The 22,346-nt window shown below is 37.1% G+C and overlaps 2 protein-coding genes and 1 pseudogene across 3 annotated transcripts in view; 1 reads left to right on the top strand and 2 right to left on the bottom strand.

Annotated features, from left to right (window-relative positions):
• Positions 1-1,660: 1,660 nt before the first annotated feature.
• LOC148164995 (large ribosomal subunit protein uL16-like) lies at positions 1,661-1,978 on the bottom strand. The gene has a single exon (XM_088024466.1). The coding sequence runs from the start codon at positions 1,961-1,963 to the stop codon at positions 1,661-1,663; it is 303 nt and encodes a 100-aa protein (XP_087880592.1). The 5' UTR covers positions 1,964-1,978.
• Positions 1,979-2,023: 45 nt separating this feature from the next.
• LOC114219592 (small nucleolar RNA SNORA70) lies at positions 2,024-2,144 on the bottom strand (annotated as a pseudogene).
• Positions 2,145-21,520: 19,376 nt separating this feature from the next.
• Positions 21,521-22,346, top strand: part of GBE1 (1,4-alpha-glucan branching enzyme 1) — a 279,362-nt gene continuing 278,536 nt past the window's right edge. Inside the window, exon 1 of one of the 2 annotated variants that reach the window (XM_088024239.1) lies at positions 21,521-21,829. In XM_088024239.1, coding sequence (XP_087880365.1) covers positions 21,696-21,829 — 134 coding nt within the window. In that variant the 5' untranslated portion in view covers positions 21,521-21,695. The remainder of the gene's footprint in view (positions 21,830-22,346) is intronic. The other variant, XM_028116733.2, reaches the window with a different exon arrangement.

Here is a 22,346-nt window from a genome sequence, read left to right as displayed (position 1 = left end):
ATTGATTTTTGTATTTTGATCTCATATTCTGTAACTTCATTAAACTCACTAGGTCTAGTAGGTATTTTTAGAGGTTTCAATATAGACAATCACATGATTTGCAAATAAGTACTTTTTCTCTTTCTTTCCAATTTAGATGAGATATTTATCTTCCAAAATGCACTGTCCAGAACTTTCAATACAAATTGAATGGAGGTGATGAGAGTGGACATCCTGTGTTGTCCCTGATTTTAGAAAGAAACCATTTAGTCTTTCACCATTAAGTATGTTAGCAGAAGAACTTTTGTAGATGACCTTTATCAGGTTGAGGAGGGGCCCTTCTCCTCATACTTTGCTGAGAATTCTTATCAGAAATGGATCTTGGATTTTGTCTAATTGTTTTCCTGTACTTATAGAAATGATCACATGATTTTTTCATTTTAGATTTTTTTTAAAGATTTTATTTATTTATTTGAGAGAGAGAGAGAGAGAGAGAGAGAAACAGCATGAGAGGGGAGAAGGTCAGAGGGAGAAGCAGGCTCCACGCTGAGCCAGGAGCCCGATGCGGAACTCAATCCCAGGACTCCAGGATCATGACATGAGCCGAAGGCAGTCGCTTAACCAACTGAGCCACCCAGATTTTTCATATGGTGAAATATATTGATTAATTTATAAATGTTAAACCAAACTGGCATTCCTTAGGTAAACCTTACTTGATCATGATATATCCCTTTTATATATGGTTGACATTTATTTACTAATTTTCCAAAAACTATTTTTTGCCTGTAGGTTTATTAAGGATATTGGTGTGTAGTTTTCTTTCTTTCTTTCTTTTTTTTTTTTTTTGGTAATGTCTTGGTCTGATTCTATTATAATGGTAATGTGACTTTATAGAATGAGTTGGGAAGTATTCCTCACTCTTCAATTTTCTGGAAGAGTTTGTGTTGAATTGGTATTATTTCTTCCTTAAAGCGTTGATAGAATTAATCAGTGACAACATCTGGGCTTTCTTCATGGGAAATTTATTTAGTAAAATTCAAGGTCATATGTATGCAAATATGTGTGTGTGTGTGTATATATATATATATACACACACACACATTTGTCTGTGTAGGCATGCATATACATATATATTTATAGATTATCTATTTCTTCTTAAAGTTTTAGTAGTTTGTGTCCTTCAAGAACTTCTTCTATTTTGTTTCAATTATGGAATTTATAGGCATAAAGTTTCTCATAACAACCCTTTAATGTCTTTTTAATATCTGCAGAATCCATAGTGGTGTTCCTGCTTCCATTCTTGATACTGGTATATTGGTAACTTGTGTCTATTCTCCCTCTCTTCCTCTTTCCCTCCCTCCGTTTAATCAATCTGGCTGTAGGATTACCAATTTTATGCATCTTTCAACAAATTCGGTTTTGTTTCTTTGGTTTTCTCTATTGATTTTGTTTTCTATTTCATTGGTTTCTGTTTTGATCTTTTAATTTCTTCTGTGCACTTTAGTTTAGTTAGCTTTTCTTTTTCTAATTTCCTAAAGTAGAAGCTGAGATCACTGATTTGAGACATTCCTTCTCTAACAGGTGTTTAATGCTATACATTTCCTCCCAAATGCTTCTTTTTTTTGACAGGAAGTAGGATTTATTGGTGGGCATGACTAGGGAGGGGGCAGTGCCGAGGTTCTCATGAGTGCAGAGCCCTCCATTTGTCCAAGGGACCATGATTAGGGATGTATTTGACCCCACAGCCATCTGGGATAAGCCGCTTTTCAGCCACCATGTCTTCAAATTCATCTGCATTAAACTTAGCAAAGCCCCACTTCTTGGAGATGTGGATCTTCTGGCAGCCAGGGAACTTGAACTTGGCCCTGTGTAGGGCCTCAATCACATGCTCCTTGTTCTGCAGCATGGTACAGATGGACATGATGACTTGGCCAATGTGGACCCTGGCTACTTTGCCCTGGGACTTTCCAAAGGCACCCCGCATACCTGTCTGCCACCTAGATTGGAGATAGCATGAGGTCAGACCTCAATGTCCACTGGAAAGGGCTGTCTCCAAGGTCCCTTAGGGCAACCCATACAATCAACAGGCTGCATATACTACCAAGGAGGCTACTGTTTGCAGCCATGGCACACTGGGCCCCCATGGATCCTCCTAAGTACTGCTTTAGTGGCATCCCAGAAACTCTGTTATATTGTGTTTTCATTGCAATTTATTATAAAATGTTTTCTAATTCTATTATTTCATCTTTAACCCATGTGTTATTTAGAAGTGTGTTATTTATTACCAAATATTTGGGGATTTTCCAGATGTGTTACTCTTGTTGTTTTCTCATTTGATTGTATTCAAAGAATACACTCTTTATAATTTTAATCCTTTAAACTTGTTTTATTATCCATAATAATCTATCTCAGTAAATTTTCCATGTGCACTGGAGGAGTGTGCATTCTACTAAAGTTGGATGGAGTGTTACAGCAATGACCATTAGGTTAGTGTGTTCAAATATTCTATATTGTTACTGATCTTGTCTATTTATTCTATCTTATATTGAAAGGAAGGTATTGAAATTTCTACCTGTAATACTGTATTTGTCTATTTCTTCTTTCAGTTCTATCAATTTTTCCTTTATGTATTTCAAAAATCTGTTATAGATTCATAAAGATTTAGAATTATTATGTCTTTTTGATAAATAGATTGCTTTATCATTATGAAATGATCTTCTTTATTCCTGGTAATATCATTTGCCCTGACATATACTTGGTCTGATATTAGTATGGCTGCTGCAGCTTCATTTTGAAGAATATTAACATAGCATCTCTTTTGTTTATTTATATTTAAAGTGATTTTATTATAGGCAACATTGTGTTGGGTCTTCTAATCTGACAATCTCTTTTTCATTGGAATGTCTTGACCTGTTCTATTTAATATGATCATTGGTATATTAAAGTCTATCATTTCCTATTTTGTGTTTGTTCTTTCTGTTCTTTCTTCCATTTTCCTGCCTTTTCTGCCTTTTAGACTCAGTATTTTTTAGTGATTTCATTTTGTCTTCTTTGTTGGATCATTAGTTATACCTCTTCTTTTATTGATTGTATTGAGGTTTATAGTATACATCTTTAACTTACCACATTCCACTTTAAGTGATTTTTATATCACTATATGTACACATAAGTTGACAATAGTTTACTTCCATTTCTACTTCCTAGTCTTTTACCATTTTTTTATTTATTTTACTAATACATGTTATAAAACACACATAATTTTGCTTAAATGGTGAATTGTCTTTTGAAGAAATTTAAATTATAAGCAAAAATCCTTATCTTTTATCCATGTAGTTACCTTTCTTGGTGATCCTCATTCCTTTAGATGTATATTTTCATCTGGTGTCAGTTTTCATCTGCCTGACACATTTCAGTTTATTGTAGTGTAAGTCTCAAAATTATTTTTTCAGCTTTTGTATGTCTGAGCTACTTTTTTTGCATTTATTTTGAAAAATAAGTTCACTGAATATTAAACTCTAGGTTGTTTGTCTTTTCTTTTACATTCTTAAGATGTCCCTCCACTATTTGAGTTTTTCCAATGAGAAATCTGCTGTCTCCCTTATTTTTGTTTGTATACATATCTATTTTCCTTTGGCTGCTTTTAAGATTTTTCCTTTTATAATGGGTTTTAGGCAATTTCATTATGAAATGTGTTGATGTGATTTTCTTCACTTTTTTTGTGCTTAAAGCTCATTTAGCTTCTTGGAATATGGGTGTTTAATTTTCATGAAATTTGAAAAAAGTGGCCATCATTTCTTTAATTTTTTTTGTTTGTTCATTCTTTTTTCACTACTTCAGGGATCCAGTTGCATATTTAAAAGGTTGCTTGAAGTTGTTCCGGAGCTCACTTGGTGTGCTTTGCATTCTTTTTAAAAAGTATATTTTCTTATTTATTTATTTATTTATTTATTTATTTATTTATTTATTGTTTATTTTTGAGAGAGAAAGAGTGTGCGTGTGCACAAGTGGCAGGGGGGTGATTTGTAGGGGAAGAAAGAATCTTAAGCAGGCTGCACACTCAGCACAGAGCCCAACACAGGGCTTGATCCCATGACCATGAGATCATGAGGTGATCTGCAATCAAGAGTTGGATGAGCAATTGATTGAGCCACCCAGGCACCCCATATTTTCTGTTTTAAATTTTGGATAGTTTCTATTGCTTTCTTCAATACCCTAAATTTTCATTTCAGACATTGTAGTTTTCATCTCTACAAGTTTGATGTGAGGTTTTTCATATCTTCAATATTTCTACTTAACTTTTTAGATACATGTATTCAAGGCAAAATAACTGTTTATTCCTTGGGTCTGCTAATTCTAACATTTATGTCAGTTTGAAGCCAGTTTTGATTGATTGATTATTCTCCTCAGTATGGATCATATCTGTCTGCTTCATTGCATGTCTCCAAATCTTTGCTTGGGTGTCAGACCTTGTGGATTTTACTTTCTGAGTTTTCTTATTCCTATAAATATTCTTAAGCTTCATTCTTGTATGCAGTTAAGTTACTTAGAAATAGATCCTTTATGGTCTTGCTTTTATGACTTGTTAGGTGGCTCCAGAAAAGTACCCAGCATAGGGCTAATTATCCACCACTACTAAGCCAAGACTTTTCTGAGTACTCTACCCAATGGTACATGAATTATGAGTTTTCCTGGCATGGATCTGTGGAACGTAATTTTCCTGGCCTGTGTGAATGTTGTGCACTGTTTGCTGTAATTCTTTTGAATGGTTTTCACTGCCTCTGGCAGTCTGCTCAAATACAAACACTGACCAGTACTCTGGGGAATATTCAGCTGAGATCTTCTGCATGCCTTGGGCGGGGGGGGGGGGGGGGGTTATCTGTGCTGGTCCCTCCTTTGTGGTGTTGTCCTATGAACTCTAGGCTGCTTTTTCTCTCTGGACCTCCACTTCCTCAGGCCAGGGTCTGCCTGTGTTCTTCTTCTCTGAACCACAGCTTGGAAATTCTCTCATGACATTAAGCTAGGACATTTGTAGGGGTTACCTCAGATGTTTTCTATCTCTCAGGGATCACTCTCTTTGGTTGTCTGATGCCCAGCACCTTGATTTGATATTGTTGTTGTTTCCTACAAGAGGGCAAATCTAGTCTTTGTTACTCTGATTTGAAACTGAAGTCCCAGCTGATCTTAATAAGGGAGATGGGCCATGGGAAGATTAAGAAATCTATATATAGTTCTTCTGCAGAAAATCCAGCTTATGGTAAAATATTGAATCAAAGTTTCTTTCTACATACACGTACAAATGTATATCTCTTAATTTAAACTACATTATCTACCCTTGGGAAGTATCGATTTTAATGAGCATGAAATTCAATTCTAAATACTGTTCACTTAAAAAATAAGAAAAAAAAAACCCTGGATACTCTAAGAGTGTCTGTCATTTAATAGGGAGTGATGACTTTATAGAAATATATACCTCAAATACAGCCTCTACAATCCTTTTATATTGGAACTATTCTTAGATCAAAGAATTTTCTGACCTCATCCCACTAAGAAAAAGTTTCAACTTTACCTGTCAAATACTTTTTTTTTTAAGATCAAAAGTATAGTATAACTAGTAGAATATTGAGTCAGGTGAAATGATAAACTCTCTCATGAAATAATTTAATATGGTTGGCTTAGGAAATGTTACCTTCCCACATGAGAGTTAATTTAGGAGGTGTTCATGAATGCGGGTAATGCAAAAACATCTGCAAGATTAATTATCTCTGAAAAAGTTCTCAAAAGAAATCTTGATATAGTTAAATTCACACCTAGATTTTTAATTTCATGTAAAGACAGAATGCTTGTTTAAAAATAATCCTTACTATGGAAACTAATATCAAGTAAATAACTGGTTTCACTGTAATATCTTTGAACACTGTATCTTTTCAAACTTAAAAGGATTATTATAGGGGCACCTGGCTGGCTCAGTTGGTTAAATGTCCAGCTTTTGGTTTTGGCTCACTGTGATCTCAGGGTCCTGAGATTGGGCTTTGTGCTCAGCACAGAGTCTGTTTGGGACTTTCTCTACCTCTCCTTCTGCCCCTTCCCCCCCAAAATAAATAAATAATTTAAAAAAAAAAGACATTATAGGGGTGCCTGCGTGGCTCAGTCAGTTAAGTGTCTGCCTTCAGCTCAGGCCATGATCCCAGGGTCCTGGATCAAGTCCGGCATCGGGCTCCCTGCTCAGCGGGGAGCCTGCTTCACCCTGTGCCTGCCACTCCCCTTGTTATGCTCTCTCTCTCTCTCTCTAGCAAATAAATAAATAAAATTTTTTTAAAAAGAAATTCTTGAAAATAGGATACATTTCTAGAAAAGAAGGAAACATTTGAATGAAAAATAGATGGAAGCAAATAGTAGAAGAATCAAATTAGAAAGAAACTTCAATAGCTTAAGGGACTCTGTCACGAAAATTTTGTATTAAAAAAAAGGGATTCCAATAAAATTGTTTTAAGGATCAAATAGTCTAAGGAAAATGACCTTAAAGTGAGAAAAATAAATTCTTAAAATCTGGGTCATTTACCTGAGATTTCCTGTATTTCCTGCAGTTTTGTGCTTTGAACTTTTTGATGGGTCACCTAGGGACAGTCACTTTTTTTCACTGAAGATCAAGTTATCAGCAAAGAACAAAATGGTAATTAAAAATTTCTAGTTCAGTACCAGGCACACATTGTTCTTTTAATGAATCAGATTATCTCAACTTTGTAAGGATTAATTAGGCACTTGTAGCAATTCCTTTAAATTTCTCAGAACACTATGCTACCTGATAACTAAGCAGCAGCCTTGTAAACTCAGAGTTAACAGAAGCTCAGAAAGTCCATTACACTTAATACACCAGAAGAGTCAGAAGTTTTTTATTATGATATTCTTAAAATATTATCATATATTTTCATTTAATATTAAGGTTTGTGTAAGCACTAAATACCATTAGAAGAAGGGGTAAAGTTAATATTGCAATATTTTTCTTTTAGAAAAAAATTTAAATTATTGAAAAATATGTGTAACAATAGTTTTTGAAACCTGCATATATTTTCTCTACAAAATCAACAAATATTAAGATTTTAGAAATATAGATATTATAGGTTTAAGAAGAATTATTTTGGAAAAACTTCAGATTTATAGGAAAATGGCAAAAACGGTATAAAGAGTTCCCATGTACCTTCACCAAACTTTCTCAATGTTAACATTTTATACAAACACATACATTAAAACTAAGATCTTAACACTGGTAGAATGCTATTAACTAACCTGCAGATTTTATTACTCTTTCACCTTTTTTTAATTCCAAGATCCATTCCAGAACATCACTTTAACTCTATGTATGTACATATGCATGTATGTATGTACTTTTCTATCCAACACAACTTTATAATTTTGCCAGAACTATATATATACTTTTTTCTTTCCATTAATCTTTATTTATTTTTTTGAAGATTTATTTATTTATTTGAGAGAGAGAGTGCAGGGGAGAGGGGCAAAGGGAGAGGGAGAGAGAGTCTTAAGCAGACTCCAAACTCATAGTGGAGGCCTACGCTGAGCTTGATCTCACGACCCTGAGATCACAACCTGAGCCAAAACCAAGAATCAGATGCTTAAACAACTGCACCAGCCAGGTTGCCCCATTTTATTTATTCTTAAATTGAATTAAATTAACATGCAATATTACATTAGTTTTAGGTGTAAAAAATAGTGATGATATTTTTATACACTATGAAATGATTACCACTATAGGTCTAGTTACCATCTGTCACCACACAAGGTTATTACAGATTATTGACTATATTCTTTCTGATGTATATTATATCCCTGTGACTTATGTCACAGTGTCTTTATCTATTCATCTATCAATGGGAGCAAGTTACTTACATATCTTGGCAATTATAAGTAATGCTGCAGTGAATATAGAGGTACATATATCTTTTCAAATTAGTGTCTTCTTTTCTTTTTTCTTTCTTTTCGGATAAATACCCAGAAGTGGAATTGCTGGATTGCTGTAATTGTTTGATGAATCTCTATACTATTTTCCATATTGGCTGCACCAATTTACATTCCCACCAATAGTGCATAAGGGTTTCCTTCTTTCCACATCCTCACCAACAGCTATTATTTCTTATCTTTTTGATAATAGCCATTCTGACATGTGTGAGGTAGTATCTCATTTTGGTTTTGATTTGCACTTCTCTGATGACTACCGATGTTCAGCATCTTTTCATATCCCTGTTGGCCATCTGTATGTTTTCTTTGGAAAAATGTCTTTTCAGGTCCTCTAACTATTTTTCAGTCAGGATCTTTGTTGTTGATGTTGTGTTGTATTATTGTTATTGAATTGTATGAATTCTTTTTATATTTTAGGTAACAACTTCTTAACAGATATATCATTTGCAAGTATCTTCTCCCATTTAGAAAGGTGACTTTTTGTTTTGTTGATGGTTGCTGTCAATGTGCAAGAGCTTTTCAGATTGATGTAGTCCCATTTGTTTGTCTTTTCTTTTTTTTTTTCTTTCCTGAGAAGACATATCCAAAAAAATATTGCCAAGACCAATGTCAAAGAACTTATTGCCTATGTTTTATTCTAGGAGTTTTATAGTTTCAGGTCTTATGTTAAGGTCTTTCATTAATCCATTTTGAGTTTATTTTCATATATGGTGTAAGAAAATGGTCCCGTTTCAGACTTATGCATGTAGCTGTCCAATTTTCCCAATACCATTTATTGAAGAGACTGTCTTTTCCTCTTTGTACTATTTTGTCTCCCTTCTCATAGATTCATTGATCATATAAGCATGAGTTTATTTCTGGGCTCTCTATTCTGTTCCACTGGTCTATGCATCTGTTTTTGAGCCAGTACCATGCTGTTTTGACTATTACAGTTTTATAGTACAGTTTGAAATCAAAAGAGCTAAGATATCACTTAACTTTTAGTCATCATGTATCCTTAGCCTTCTTCAACTCGTGATAGTGTCAGTCTTTCCTCCCTCTTCATTATCCTTCACAATTTTTAAGAATATTGATCAGCTCTTCTGTAAACATCCTTGAATTGGTTTTGTCTGATATTTACTTATAATCAGAAATTCTCAATTTTTTTTGAAGAACATCTCAGCAATGAAATGAGCTTCTCATCACACCATATCAAGGGTTATATCACAACATGTCTTATCACCAGTGGTGTTAATTTTTTTTTCACTTGTTTAAGGTGCAATCTAACAGCTTTCTCTACTGTAAAGTTCCTGTTTTCTGTTTCCATACTCTTTTATTTGGAAGCAAGTAACTAAAGTCTAGCACACATTCCAGTGGAAGAGAATTAAGCTCCACCTCCTGCAGGGAGAATAATTTATTTAGAATTTTTCTGAAAGAAAATTTTTCCCTTCTCCCTCATTATTTTGTCAATCAATTATGTATATTCAGATGTATTTGTGAATATTTGTTTTGTTCTTTGAGTTATAAATACTGTCACAAGTATAACCCAGAGATATTTCAGGTTTGGTTCCAGACCACTTCAATAAAGCAATATTGTAATAAAATTAGTCCAGTGAATTTTTTTGGCTTCCCAGTGCATATGAAAGTTATGTTTATACTATACTGTAGTCTATTAGGTATACAATAGCATTATATCTACAAAATGTACATGACAATTAAAAAATACTTTATTGCTAAAAAATGTTACCCATCATATGAGCTTTCAGCAAGTTGTAATCTTTTTGCTGCTGAAGGGTCTTGCTTTGATGTTAATGGTTACTGGCTAATCAGGGTGGTGGTTACTTAAGGTTGTGGGTGACTATGGCAATTTCTTAAAATAAGACAACAATAAATTTTGCTGAATTAATTGACTCTTTCTTTCGTGAACAATTTATCTGTAGCATGTGATGTTGTTTGATAGTATTTTGCCCACAATAAAAGTTATTTTAAAATTGGAGTCAATCCTCTCAAACTGAGCCCCCATTGCTATATCAACTAAGTTTATGTGCTACTTTAAATTCTTTGTTATAACTTCAATAATCTTCAAAGCATCTTCACCAGTAGATTCCATTTGAAGAAACCAATTTCTTTGCTCATCCATAAGAAGGAACTCTTCATCTGTTCAAGTTTTATCATGAGATCACAGCAATTCAGCAATCTTCAGGCTCTGATTCTAATTCTAGTTCTCCTGCTATTTCCACAACATCTGCAGTAACTTTCTTCACTGAAGACTTCAACCTCTTAAAGTCATCCATGAAGATTGGAATGAATTTCTTCTAAAGCTGATATTTTGACTTCTTCCACTGAGTAACAAATGTTCTTAATGGCATCTAGAAGGGTGAATCCCTTCCAGAAAGTTTCCAATTGACTTTTCCCAGATCCATCAGTAGAATTACTATCTCTGGCAGCTATAGCCTTATAAAAATTCACTTCTTGGGATACCTGGGTGGCTCAGTCAGTTAAGTGTCTGCCTTCATCTCAAGTCATGATCCCGGGTCCTGGGATCGAGCCCTGCATTGGGCAGGGAGTCTGTTTCTCCCTTTCCCTCTGCCTCTCCCCCCACTTATGCTCTTTCATTCTCTCTCTCAAATAAATAATAAAATAAAATATTTTTTTATAAATAGTAAGATTTGAAAGTCAAAATTACTCCTTGGTCCTTGGGTTGCAGAATGGCTGTTGTGTTGACAAGCATGAAAACAACATTAATCTCCTTGTACACCTTCATCAGAGTTATTAGGTGACTAGGTGCATTGTTAGTAAGGAGTAATGTTTTGAGAGGAATCTTTTTTTTTTTTTTCCTGAGCATTAGGTCTCAATAGTAGACTTAAAATATTTAGTAAACCATGTTGTAAAGAGATGTGCTGTCATCCAAGCTTTGTTTTCCCGTTTATAGATCACAGAGTAGACTTAGAGTAATTCTTAAGAACCCTAGGATTTTCAGAATGATAAATGAGCATTGGGCTCAACTTCAAGTTACAAGTTGCATTAGCACCCTAACAAGAGTTAGCCTTTCCAGCCAGGTATTGGCTTCTCCTCTCTAGCTATGAAAGACCTAGATGGCATCTTCTTCCAATAGAAGGCTATTTTGTCTACACTAAAAATCTACTGTTTAGGGTAGCCTCCTTCATTAATTATCCTAGCTAGATCTTTTGGATGACTTGCTGCAGTTTCTACATTAGTACTTGTGCTTCACCTTGTACTTTGATGTTAAGGAAATAGCTCCTTCCCTTAAACTTCAGGAACCTGCCTTAGGTAGCTGAAAACTTTCCTTCTGCAGCTTCTGCTCTCTCAGCCTTTATAAAATTAGAGTTAGGGCCTTGCTCTAGATTAGGCTTTGGCTAAAGGGAACACTGTGGCTGGCTTAATCTTCTATCCAGACCACTAGAACATTCTCCAAATCAGCAATAAAGCTGTTTGTTTCACTTTCTTATTATTCATGTGTTCTCTGGGGTATCACTTTAAATTTCCTTCAAGAACTTTTCCTTTACATTCATAAATTGGCTATTGACATAAGAAACCTAGTTTTTGGCTTAGCTCAGCTTTTGACATGCCTTCCTCACTATGCTTAATAATTTCTACCTTTTGATTTAAAGTGAGAGACACGTGACTCTTCCTTTCACTTGATCACTTAGGGGCCATTGTAGAGTTGTTCATTGGCCTGATTTCATATTGTTGAGTCTCAAGAAATAGGGAGACCTAAAGAGAGAGAGACTGATAAAGAATGGCCAGTCAGTGAAGTCAGAACATACACACTTACCTATTAAGTTCACCATTTTATGTGAGTGTGGTTCATGGCACCCCAAAACAATTACAATAGTAACATCAAAGATCACCGATCACACAGATCACCATAACAAATATAATAAGAAGAAAAAATTTGAAATATTGTGAGAATTACCAAAATGTGACACAGAGACACAAAGTGAGCAAATGCTGTTGGAAAAATGTCACCAATAAACTTGCTTGATGCAGGGTTGCCATAGACTTTCAATTTGTAAAAAATGCAGAATCTGTGAAGTACAATAAAGTACAATAAAATGAGGTTTGCCTATACTACTAAGAGTCCAACACTACTATTATTTATTTTGTTTCTCAAATGATTCCTGCTTTGACTATTGGGGACTCTTTCTGGTTGGTTCCTATGTCTTTTTGACATGCTCTCATAGTTGTCTCTGTCTCCTCCTCCTCCTTCTTTTCTTCTTCCTTTTCTTCCTCTTCTCCTTTTTAACACTCTCTTTCTGGCACTATTAAATGCTCCAGATTTACCTTGCATTTTCCTACTCAGCCGTAGAATCAGCCATTTCTTCAAGGACCCTTAGTTCTTTTTGTTGGAGAATGGTGTCCAGAAACTAAGATCTCAGTGCTGGGTATGCTTGTTGTTATGGCAATGTCATGGTCTCCATGTCCTCTCAGCAGACAGAGCTAAGAAATATATGTGTTATACAAATCCATGTATACACATTTTTAAAAATATATTTATCTCTTTGTGGGTGTGTGTAGGGGGGTAGGTGAGCTCATATCACTATCTCTGAATCAAATTCAGAACCACAGGGTTTATTCTATCCTTCCCTCATTGCTTATTTGTAACTTCTATCTCTGACAGCATGAAACCTGGCTCCAGTTATCTACAATTTATTTACTTATTTGCTCAACCAACTGTGATATACATGCAGAGTAGTCTTAGAATTCTTAGTCCATACTGCTGTGAAAAATAAATTTACCAACTAGAACATAGTGTTTATGTACAGTTCTTTTTGTTTTTAGCCTTACAGTATCCAGTCAAAACAATATTTTCTGAATTTAATTTAGGTTAGCTTCTTTTTTTTTCTTCAATAATGTGGTTTCAAAGAGAATTCTCTTGAGTAAAAAACACAATATAGGTGATATGGAATTTAGAAATGTAATGTTGCAAAAGTTCACTTTGAAGATGATTGTCATTAATTTTTACAGAAGCAGTATTCTAAAGCTTTATAATTCATCATAATTATAACTCACTTCAATACTATCAGAGCTCTTTATTTTTTAAGTGAGGCAATTACAACATTATACCAAGCCCTACTGGAGTGAAAGCAGAGTTGGGGAAGATTACCTGCTGTGACTTGTATTAGATACAGCCACAATAGCACAACTCTGCCTCCTCCCCTCTAAATTAATTGAGTTGCCTTGGTCTGCTACCCTTCTTGTCATGGTCTTGATATCATATTTAATGTCATATCTTCCCAGTGATATGCTTTACTATATCTATATTATAGAAAATGAAACTAAGGTTCTGAAAGTTACTTGTCCAAGGTCATATGGCTTATAAATGGTAGAGCTGAGACTAGAGTTCAGTCGTGTTTAAAGTAAAAAATATGAAAAATTATCATATTAATGTTAGAACTTCATGTCCTGCAGAAGAATACAGTGTGGCTGGGTTCATGGTTAAAACACCCACATATTTTGCTTTAGTAAATGGACATTTTTGTAGTCTTTGAGTCATCCATTGCCTATTTCTTTATTGTCAGTTGGTTCAATCTATGCAACTCTAAAGACATTTCTACCTAAAGAATATAAAGAGGGTCCTATTCTAGTCAACTTTCTCATACTTTACAGTTTGTCTTTTGTCTCTAAATAACTTGGCATGGTTATCTTACAATGCAGTTTGAATAGACTGGCTCTACTTGAATAATTTAACTTTGACCTTGAACATGTGAAATGAAAGTGCAATTTCATTAAAATGTTCAAAGTCAATATAATTCCTATTCCATTTTTGCTTTGTTTCATTTTATGAGGATTTGGGAGTGTCTAGTATGTACTCATGGGGACATTTGTACAGATAAAAAATTTTCTGAGAATAGTTCTGGCTCTATCTAGTACAGGCTTATCAAAGAAAAGGTTTCTTTCTTTCTTTCTTTCTTTCTTTCTTTCTTTCTTTCTTTCTTTCTTTCTTTCTTCTTTCTTTCCTCTTTCCTTTCTTTTCGTTCCTTCTTTCTTTCCCTTTCTTTTCTTTTCTTCTTTCCTTCTTTCCTTCTTTCTTTCTTTCTTTCTTTCTTTCTTTCTTTCTTTCTTTCTTTCTTTCTTTCTTTCTTTCTTTCTTTCTTTCTTTCTTTCTTTCTCTTTCCTTTCTTCTTTCTTCCTATAACCAGTCATGGATTGATAGCTTCTTAAAATAAAATTAAAATATTTTCCTAAAGAAATAAATAAATTTAAAATACCAAATGCAAGGCCCAATTTCTTATGATTATATTTTTCAAATTGATATTGAAGTTTCTAAACACTTTTTCTCAATTCCTGTATTTTTCTATTTGTGGGTTGGTCACAAGCATTTGTTTACCAGCATTGATCTGTGGACAATATTGGTCACTGGTTAGAGGATTCCTTCAGAAGTTCTAACCTCATGTCCATCACATTCCAAGTCAGGTTTCACTGACATATTCCCCCCACCCCCCCAGGGAAGTGTGTTAACTATCCTCAAGATCTCAATACTTTATTTTTGTACTAATCTAAGTTATTGGAAAGCATTGTATATGGAAGACATTACTCCTCTTTGCTATAGTATTGCCTTTGCAGAAATATAAATCTTACCATTTATTAAGTCATTGTTATATGTTACATACAGTTGTAAATATCTTATATGTATTAAGTCATTTAATCCCTCAATATGAAAGCATGTACTATTATCATTCCCACTTTATAGAAATGGAAACTGAGGCACAAAGAAATTGACTTCCCATGATCACAGTTAGTGAGCAGCAGTGTTGAGATCCAAACTCAGGCAGCCTGGTTCCTAAGTCTGTGTCCTTGTCTTATCATACTGCTATCCATAAGAAGAAACTATTTGGAAAGGTCCTTGTGTTTGTCTAAAATTGGCTTCCGAGGGACACATGGGTGACTCAGTCAGTTAAGCATCTGCCTTCACCTCAGGTCGTGATCTCAGGGTCCTGGGATCAAGCCCCGCATTGCACTTGCTGCTCAGTGAGGAGTCTGCTTCTCCCTCTCCCTCTACCCCTCTCTCCGCTCATGCTCTCTCTCCCTCAAATAAATAAAATCTTAAAAAAAAAATAAAATTGGCTTCCGAGTACATGATCCAAAAATTTCCTCAATATCTGTCACTTATGGGGTGCCTGGGTGGCTCAGTCGTTAAGCATCTGCCTTCGGCTCAGGTCATGATCCCAGGGTCCTGGGATCGAGTCCCACATTGGGCTCCCTCCTTGGCGGGAAGCCTGCTCTCCCTCTCATACTCCTGCTGCTTATGTTTCCTGTTCTCGCTGTCTCTCTCTCTCTGTCAAACAAATAAATAAAATCTTTAAAAAAAAAAAATCTGCCACTTATGGAGCCATGTTTTTTCTTTTTCGGGTTTTTATTTAAATTTCAGTTAGTTAATGTATGTTGTAGTATTAGTTTCGGTAATAGAAATTTATGACTCATCACTTACATATAACACCCAGTGCTCACCACAACAAGTGCACTCCTTAATACCCATCACCCATTTAACCCATCTCCCTGCTAACCTCTCCTCCAGCAAACCTCATTTTGTTCTCTATAGTTAAAAGTCTGTTTTCTGATTTGCTTCCCTCTTTTCTCTCCCCAGCCCCATGTTTGTTTTGTTTCTTAAATTCCACATATGAGTGAAATCATATGGTATTTGTCTTTCTCTGACTTATTTTGCTTAGCATAATACACTCTAGTTCCATCCATATTGTAGCAAAGGGTAAGATTCCATTCTTTTTTTAATAAAAATTTTATTTAAATCTAATTTAGTTAACATATAGTGTATTATTAGTTTCAGGGGTAGAATTTAGTGATTCATTAGTTGTATATAACAGCAGGTGCTCATTACATGAAATGTGCTCCTTAATGCCTATCACCCAATTACCCCATTCCCCCACCAATCTCCCCTCCAGCAACCCTATTGTTTCCTATAGTTAAGAATTCCTTATGGTTTGCCTCCCTCTCTGTTTTTATTTTGTTTTATTTTTCCTTCCCTTCCCCTATGTCCATCAGTTTTGTTTCTTAAATTCCACATGAGTGAAATCATTTGTCCTTCTCTGACTGACTTATTTTGCTTAGCTCTATTCATGTCATTGCAAATGGCAAGATTTCATTCTTTGTGATGGCTGAATAATATTCTATAGATAGATAGATGATAGAAGATAGATAGATATAGATATATATCACCTCTTCTTTATCCATTCATCAGTCAATGGATGTTAGGGCTCTTTTGATAATTTGGCTATTGTCAATAATGCTGCTATAAACATCAGGGTGCATGTATCCCTTCAAATCAGTATTTTTGTGTCCTCTGGGTAAATACCTAGTAGTGCAATTGCTGGGTCATAGGGTAGCTCTATTTTCAACTTTTTGAGCAAACTCCATACTGTTTTCCAGAGTGGCTGCACCAGCTTGCATTCCCACCAACAGTGTAGGAGGGTTCCCCTTTCCCCACATCCTCACCAACACTTATTTCCTGTGTTGTTAATTTTAGCCATTCTGACAGGTATGAGGTGACATCTCATTTTGTAGAGCCATTTCTAACTAGAAGAGACAATTTAAAGCTTATAGAATTATAAAAATGTAATATCTTTCCTCTTTGCTTTTGCTACCGGGCACCAGAGGACTAAAGTCTGAACTCAAATGCCATAGATTTTCTCTATTCTAAGATTTTTTTGTTTTGTTTTTTTGCTTTTGTCATGTATTGTTTTACATATTCAAAGAATTTTTTTAAAAGATTTTATTTATTTACTTAAGAGAGAGAGCACAAGCACAAGAGGGGCAGAGGGGCAGAGGGAGATGGAGAAGCAGACTCACCTCTGAACAGGGAGCCTGATGTGGGGCTTGGTCCCAGCACGTTGGGATCATGACCTGAGCCGAAGGCAGATTTTTAACTGAATGAGCTACCCAGGGTCCCCCCCACCCCAAGTATTTTTATTAGCCACCTCAAATAGCTTTTGTTAAATAGATGGTATATAATTATGGCAATTAATGTCCTAAAGCAGTTCTTCTCTCCTGATTTAAATAACAAAAGTATATTCCCTAGTAGTTTTGGAGATCAGTTGTCTGAAATCAAGGTGTCAGCAGGGCCATATATCTTCTGGAGGCTCTAGGGAGAATCCATTCTTTACCTCTTCTAGTTTCTGGTGCCTACTGATATTCTTTGACTTGTCCGTATCACTCCAATCTCTGCCTTCACCATCACTTTACCTCCTCCCCTTGCGTCTGTTTGCTCTGCATTTCTCTTCTAAGGACACTATCATTGGATTTAGGAACCAGATAATCTAGATATCTAGGGTGATCTCCTCATCTCAAGTTCCTTAACTTAATTATGTCTGCAAAGACCCTTTTCCCGAATAAGTTAACATTCACAGGTTCTGGGGATTCGGACATGGGCATATCTTTTGGGGAGCCACCACTCAAGCCATCATAATAGGTGATGGTAGTTGCATGAGGCTTTAATCTATGGGCTTTGTGACTTAAATTTTATATGTAAAAAGTCTTTTTATTTTTTGTCCACTTCCTGGCTCTTTGTTTTGTTGTGGACCAGTTAAGTTTGCCAGGGAACTGGGTTTCATTCAGGTAAGGTTGATAGATACATGGTGTTTTAAATTTCATCTAATTTTTGTCTTGAAGTCTTAAAAAACTCTTCTACATTATTTGTCTTCATAGTCATCTTTCTGAGAGGTAGGATAAAATAGTTCTTAAAATCATAGAGTAAAAGTGTACCTGTAGTCAAATCCTGACTGACACCTACTAGCTGTATTACCTTAAGCAGTTTTCTTCATCTCTATGTACCTTTATCATAGGGTTAACTGAAAGATTTTACACATACACACTCTACCACATAATGGTTAAAACAGTGCCTCGCCTGTAGAAAGCAGTGTGTTATTATTATTAGCTATTGTTGTAAAGAAGTACTACAGTCTTCTTTCAGAATAAGTCAATTATGATCAGCTCAGCTATCTGATCTTTTCTTACAAGATTTTATGCCTAAAAAGTTTGCAAAATTTTCAAATAAGGAGCAATCGAGAAGTACTGAAAATTTCACATATATAAAATAATCACTAGAGATAACATAAAGGCATAAAGGAAACCGGTAACTTCTAGTGAAATAAAAACTGCCATTTTGATTGGGTAGGTCTGAGACCAAAGAAAATTGTGTAAGTTCTCGTGGGGAGGACAAGATGTTCAGAGGATTTGTCACAAAAGTGAGAACCTTTCACCTATAGGTCACTGATTCTCAACCAACTTGCAACAAAAGTAATTGAAAATCATTATCATCTAAAATCCATTAAGTACTGTCTCTGAAAAAAAGTTGTTTGCCTCACACTGACTTCCAGGCAGTGACAATTACCATCACATTGAACACCCACCACTTGGCCATCTAAGTAGAGAGGTTAGAGGTGGTGAACAAGTCTGACAATAAAATGATAAAATGACAATCTGTACCTCCAGGGTCCTCTGAGAGGCTTGGCAGGTGTAGAGGGGAAGTTTAGCTGGTGACTTACTGCCTCTGCTGAATTTAATCCAGAAATAAGTGGATATAAGTTTGGAGATTTACACCATAAAATCACTTTAAATGTATAATTCAATGACTTTTGGTAACTTATAGAATTGCTTTAAATGTATAATTCAATGATTTTTGGTAAATTATAGAATTGTGTAACCTTTGCCTCATCCAGTTTTAGAACATTTTAATGGAGGAATTTAAAGGCATATATATCCAATTAGGCATTGTAGTGACATCCTAATAGTCTCTCTGCTCCCATTCTTGTATTCCTATAATCCATTTTCCATAGAGAAAATACTTTTTTAAATGCAAATCAAATTAAATCAGTTTTCTGCTCAAAACCCTTCAACAGCATCCTATCGTACTTAAATTAGAGCTTCTACATGACCAAACAGCTGCCTAGCTCTTACACTTTACTTCTTGGTATTCTCCTTCTCACTAGACAGCAAGTACACCAGAATTCTTTTTCTGTGACTAAATCAACTTATTCCCCATTGCAAACTCTTCACTTGCAATGTTCTTCCTCTCATGGCTTGTTCCTTGTCATTACACTTCAGCTTAAATGTCAGTTCTGAGAGGCCCTCCTTTACCACCAGAACTAAAGCAGACATAGTAGCTTAATTTTAATTCTCGACATTTATTACTATTGCATTTATTACAATTGGGTATTTATGGATTTTGAGAAGCATTTCTTATGTTAGTTGACATTCTCTCCCCCCACACCCCATGTAAGCTTTATGACAACTGGGACTTGTCTTATTTACCATTTAATCCCAGTACCTAGGAAACAACTGGCTGTCACATGGGACTTCATTAAGTACTTGCTCAATAGTGAGTAAGAGAGAATAGGTTCCCTCCTCTCTTGGAGTTTACATTCTAAAGGGGGAGATCAATATGTAAAATAGAAAAAAAAACCAAACACCTAAATTTTGTTAATTGCTGCATAGGAGAGAAAGTGCTGTAACAGATGCTGAAGATCCTAAGTAGTGGAAGCAGAGGCTTCTCAAGATGAGTTGACATTTATGCTGAGATCTCAAGGAATGCTGGGAAGAAACCACCCATGTAGAGCTGAGTCATGAAGAGAATTCCCAACAGAAGAGGGCACATAAAAAGTCTCAAAGGCTACAAAGTTCTCAGTGAGTGCCAGGAAAGTCAGTATTTATGAAGAACAGTACAGCCTGATAAGATGAAAAAAGGTGATTAGAAAAGCGGTGGAAACATAGTTAGGGACCAGATTACACAAGGCTTGTTAGGGGATGGTAAGAAGTTTATATTTAACTCTGAGTGAACCAGCATGTCATTTAAGTTGTATCTTTTATTCCTTGGGTAAAGCCTTACTATTCAAACTGTGCCCCTAACCAGCAACAGCTGCATGTTAAAATTGCAGAATCTGAGGTACCACCCAGAACTGAATGAGACTAAGTACTTTTAGTGACATCATCAAGGGATTTATGTGCACATTAAAGCTTGAGAAACACCAGACAACGGATTAGAGGTGAGAAACAGTAAAGAGGGAAACCAGTTAGATATGTTAGTCCAAATGAGAGGCTGCTTGTATGAGTGACAGCACAAAGGATGGGAAGCCTCATTTAGGGTGTGTTTTGGAGATCGTTGGTTTAGGTCTTCCAGCCAGCTAAATGGAGATTTCAGTAGGCAGTGATACAAACCTGGATTTCGGAGAAAAGTTTAGGATTGGAGACACAGATTTGTGGGTCTATTGGGTAACTTGCTTCTGAGTTTCAAGCGTTTACAGTGTTTTATATTTTACTAGCATCTGCATGTTGTCATCTTCATGGAAAGTAAGACATGCCTTTCTGAAGGTTGCCCAAGTCCTCCACTCTTCGACTTTGAGGTCCTCTAGGTATCGCTCAAGTCCTTTATTAACCCTTTCACAAATAAATGGTTTTGAATGTTTTAAAATTCAAGGCCAATGCTAATCAACACTCTTCCTCTCCATACCCAAGTCTTAACTGGAAAGAGACTCAAAGTCTCTCCCGTTCCTAGGTTCAAAGCAATTTGGAAACTCTTGGGCTGGTGGGTCCAATTCTCCCCATGTACATACAATTTTGTATTCTCCAAAATGAATCATTGAGCTAGAAGTCAGTTAATGGGAATGAAAGAACATAAGGAAGTTCCAATTGGGGAAGTTTACATAGGCTTCCCCCTTCTTAAGCCAAGAGGAAGAGCGATTTCTTGCATTAGCACTTCATTAGTAAGTGGTACAGTTGAAATCCAATTTAATGTTCTTCCCTAATACCATTTGTCTTATCAAGGATAGTTCAGTTTAATCGTTGAAAAACATCTGTTACAATTATAAACTAAGGGAAAAGGATGTTTTTGTTACCTTTGTTTCTTTTTGAGGTGTGGGAAATGGGCAAAGTTCTTGCCATGGTTTCAATTCTCAGCCACTGGCAACCCAGGGAAGAGTACCATAACATTATGGTATCCCTGGGACCATTCCACGATCCTGACTTTTTTAGTTAATGCATGCAACAGGCAAAACCTACAGGAGTTCTGGTTAGGCAATGGTGTGAATATTCTCAAAGGTATTACTGTATCCATACTTGACTGTTCCCCTCAGTGAATTTATTTGATCTGTAATACTACCCTAACAACACGTTCTCGGAACTCTTGAGAAGGTCCCCCCCCAAGAAAACCACACATCCATTTGAAAAGGTGCGAAACCGAGGGAGGCAAAGCCACTGCAGGTTTTCTGACCTTTCCATTCACAGTGTTGCCCTGTGAATTAACAAATATGCCACCAATAGGAGTTGTTTACAGGAAGAAAAGCTGAGGGCTAGCTCTGGAGCCAAGTACGGGTCAGGGTAAGGGAGGGCAAGGCTGAGCTACGGCGGCCGGGACCCGCCTGCCAGGGTGGCCTTGGCCCAGACGGGAAGGGGCTGGGGAGGAAGGGGCAGGTCTCTCCAGCCTTCAGGTGCTAGCCGCGTGAGTGGGCGGAGGGCCCTGGGCGCCTAACCGCTCCCCCCCCCCCCCCAGCTCGGGAGGTGCGTCCGGGAATCACTCTGGGTCCCGCTCCGCCCCGCCGCCGGGGGAGGAGGAAGAGGAGGAAGAGGAGGGGGGGCAGACGGCCGTTGTCTTCGGCTATAAAGGGCCCTGGGCCGCCGAAGCTCGCCTCAGCGTCCTCCGGCTCCGCCTTCGCCGCCTTCCTCCGAGCTTGAGCTCCAGTTTCCCCTCAGGTTCCAATCGACCCTCTCGGGCTCGGCTACTCGGGCTGCAGCAGAAGATGGCGGCTTCCGACGCTCGGGCCGACTGCTCCGAGGCGGCGCTGGCTGCAGCCCTGGCGGACGTGCCGGAACTAGCTCGACTTCTGGAGATCGACCCGTACCTGAAGCCCTTCGCCCTGGACTTCCAGCGCAGGTACCGCCTGACGCCACCTGAGCACTCCTCCCCCCCATCCCCCTTCTCCTCTTAGCAGGACAGGCTGCCTTCCAGGCGCGGGCTCCGGGCTTGGGCCGCCCCTCGGCTCCTGTTCGCGCAGGCCCCGCCCCCTAGCGGCCCCGCCTCTTGGGCCCCGCCCCGCCCTGTGCTGGCCCGCCCCCGACCGTGGAGGGTTAACAACTTCTTTGGGTGGGCTAGGGTTGACATCGTTACCTGGATCCAGTGGCTTCCGGAGTAGTGGTTTGGTAGACGTGGTTTGGTACTAGACGTGGCAGCGCCGAATAAACTTTCTTCATCCCCTGTCCCTTACTTCCGAATCCGCGGTTTTGCGCCATTGGGTACGTGCTTTGGCTTCCAGCACTAGTTTCCTCAGGTGCGAAACCGAGGGAGGCAAAGCCACTGCAGGTTTTCTGACCTTTCCATTCTCAGTGTTGCCCTGTGAATTAACGTGTGCATAGCACCCGGCGTGTGTAATCGCGCGTTTACAATTTTTGTT

This window comes from Eumetopias jubatus, unplaced genomic scaffold (assembly GCF_037043125.1).
Source record: "Eumetopias jubatus isolate StellerSeaLion01/CBP00866 unplaced genomic scaffold, mEumJub1_p1.0 scaffold_1, whole genome shotgun sequence".
NCBI classification, from domain to species: Eukaryota; Metazoa; Chordata; class Mammalia; order Carnivora; family Otariidae; genus Eumetopias; species Eumetopias jubatus.
Note: the sequence above shows the minus strand (reverse complement) of the source record. Positions and strands in the feature narration are given on the sequence as shown.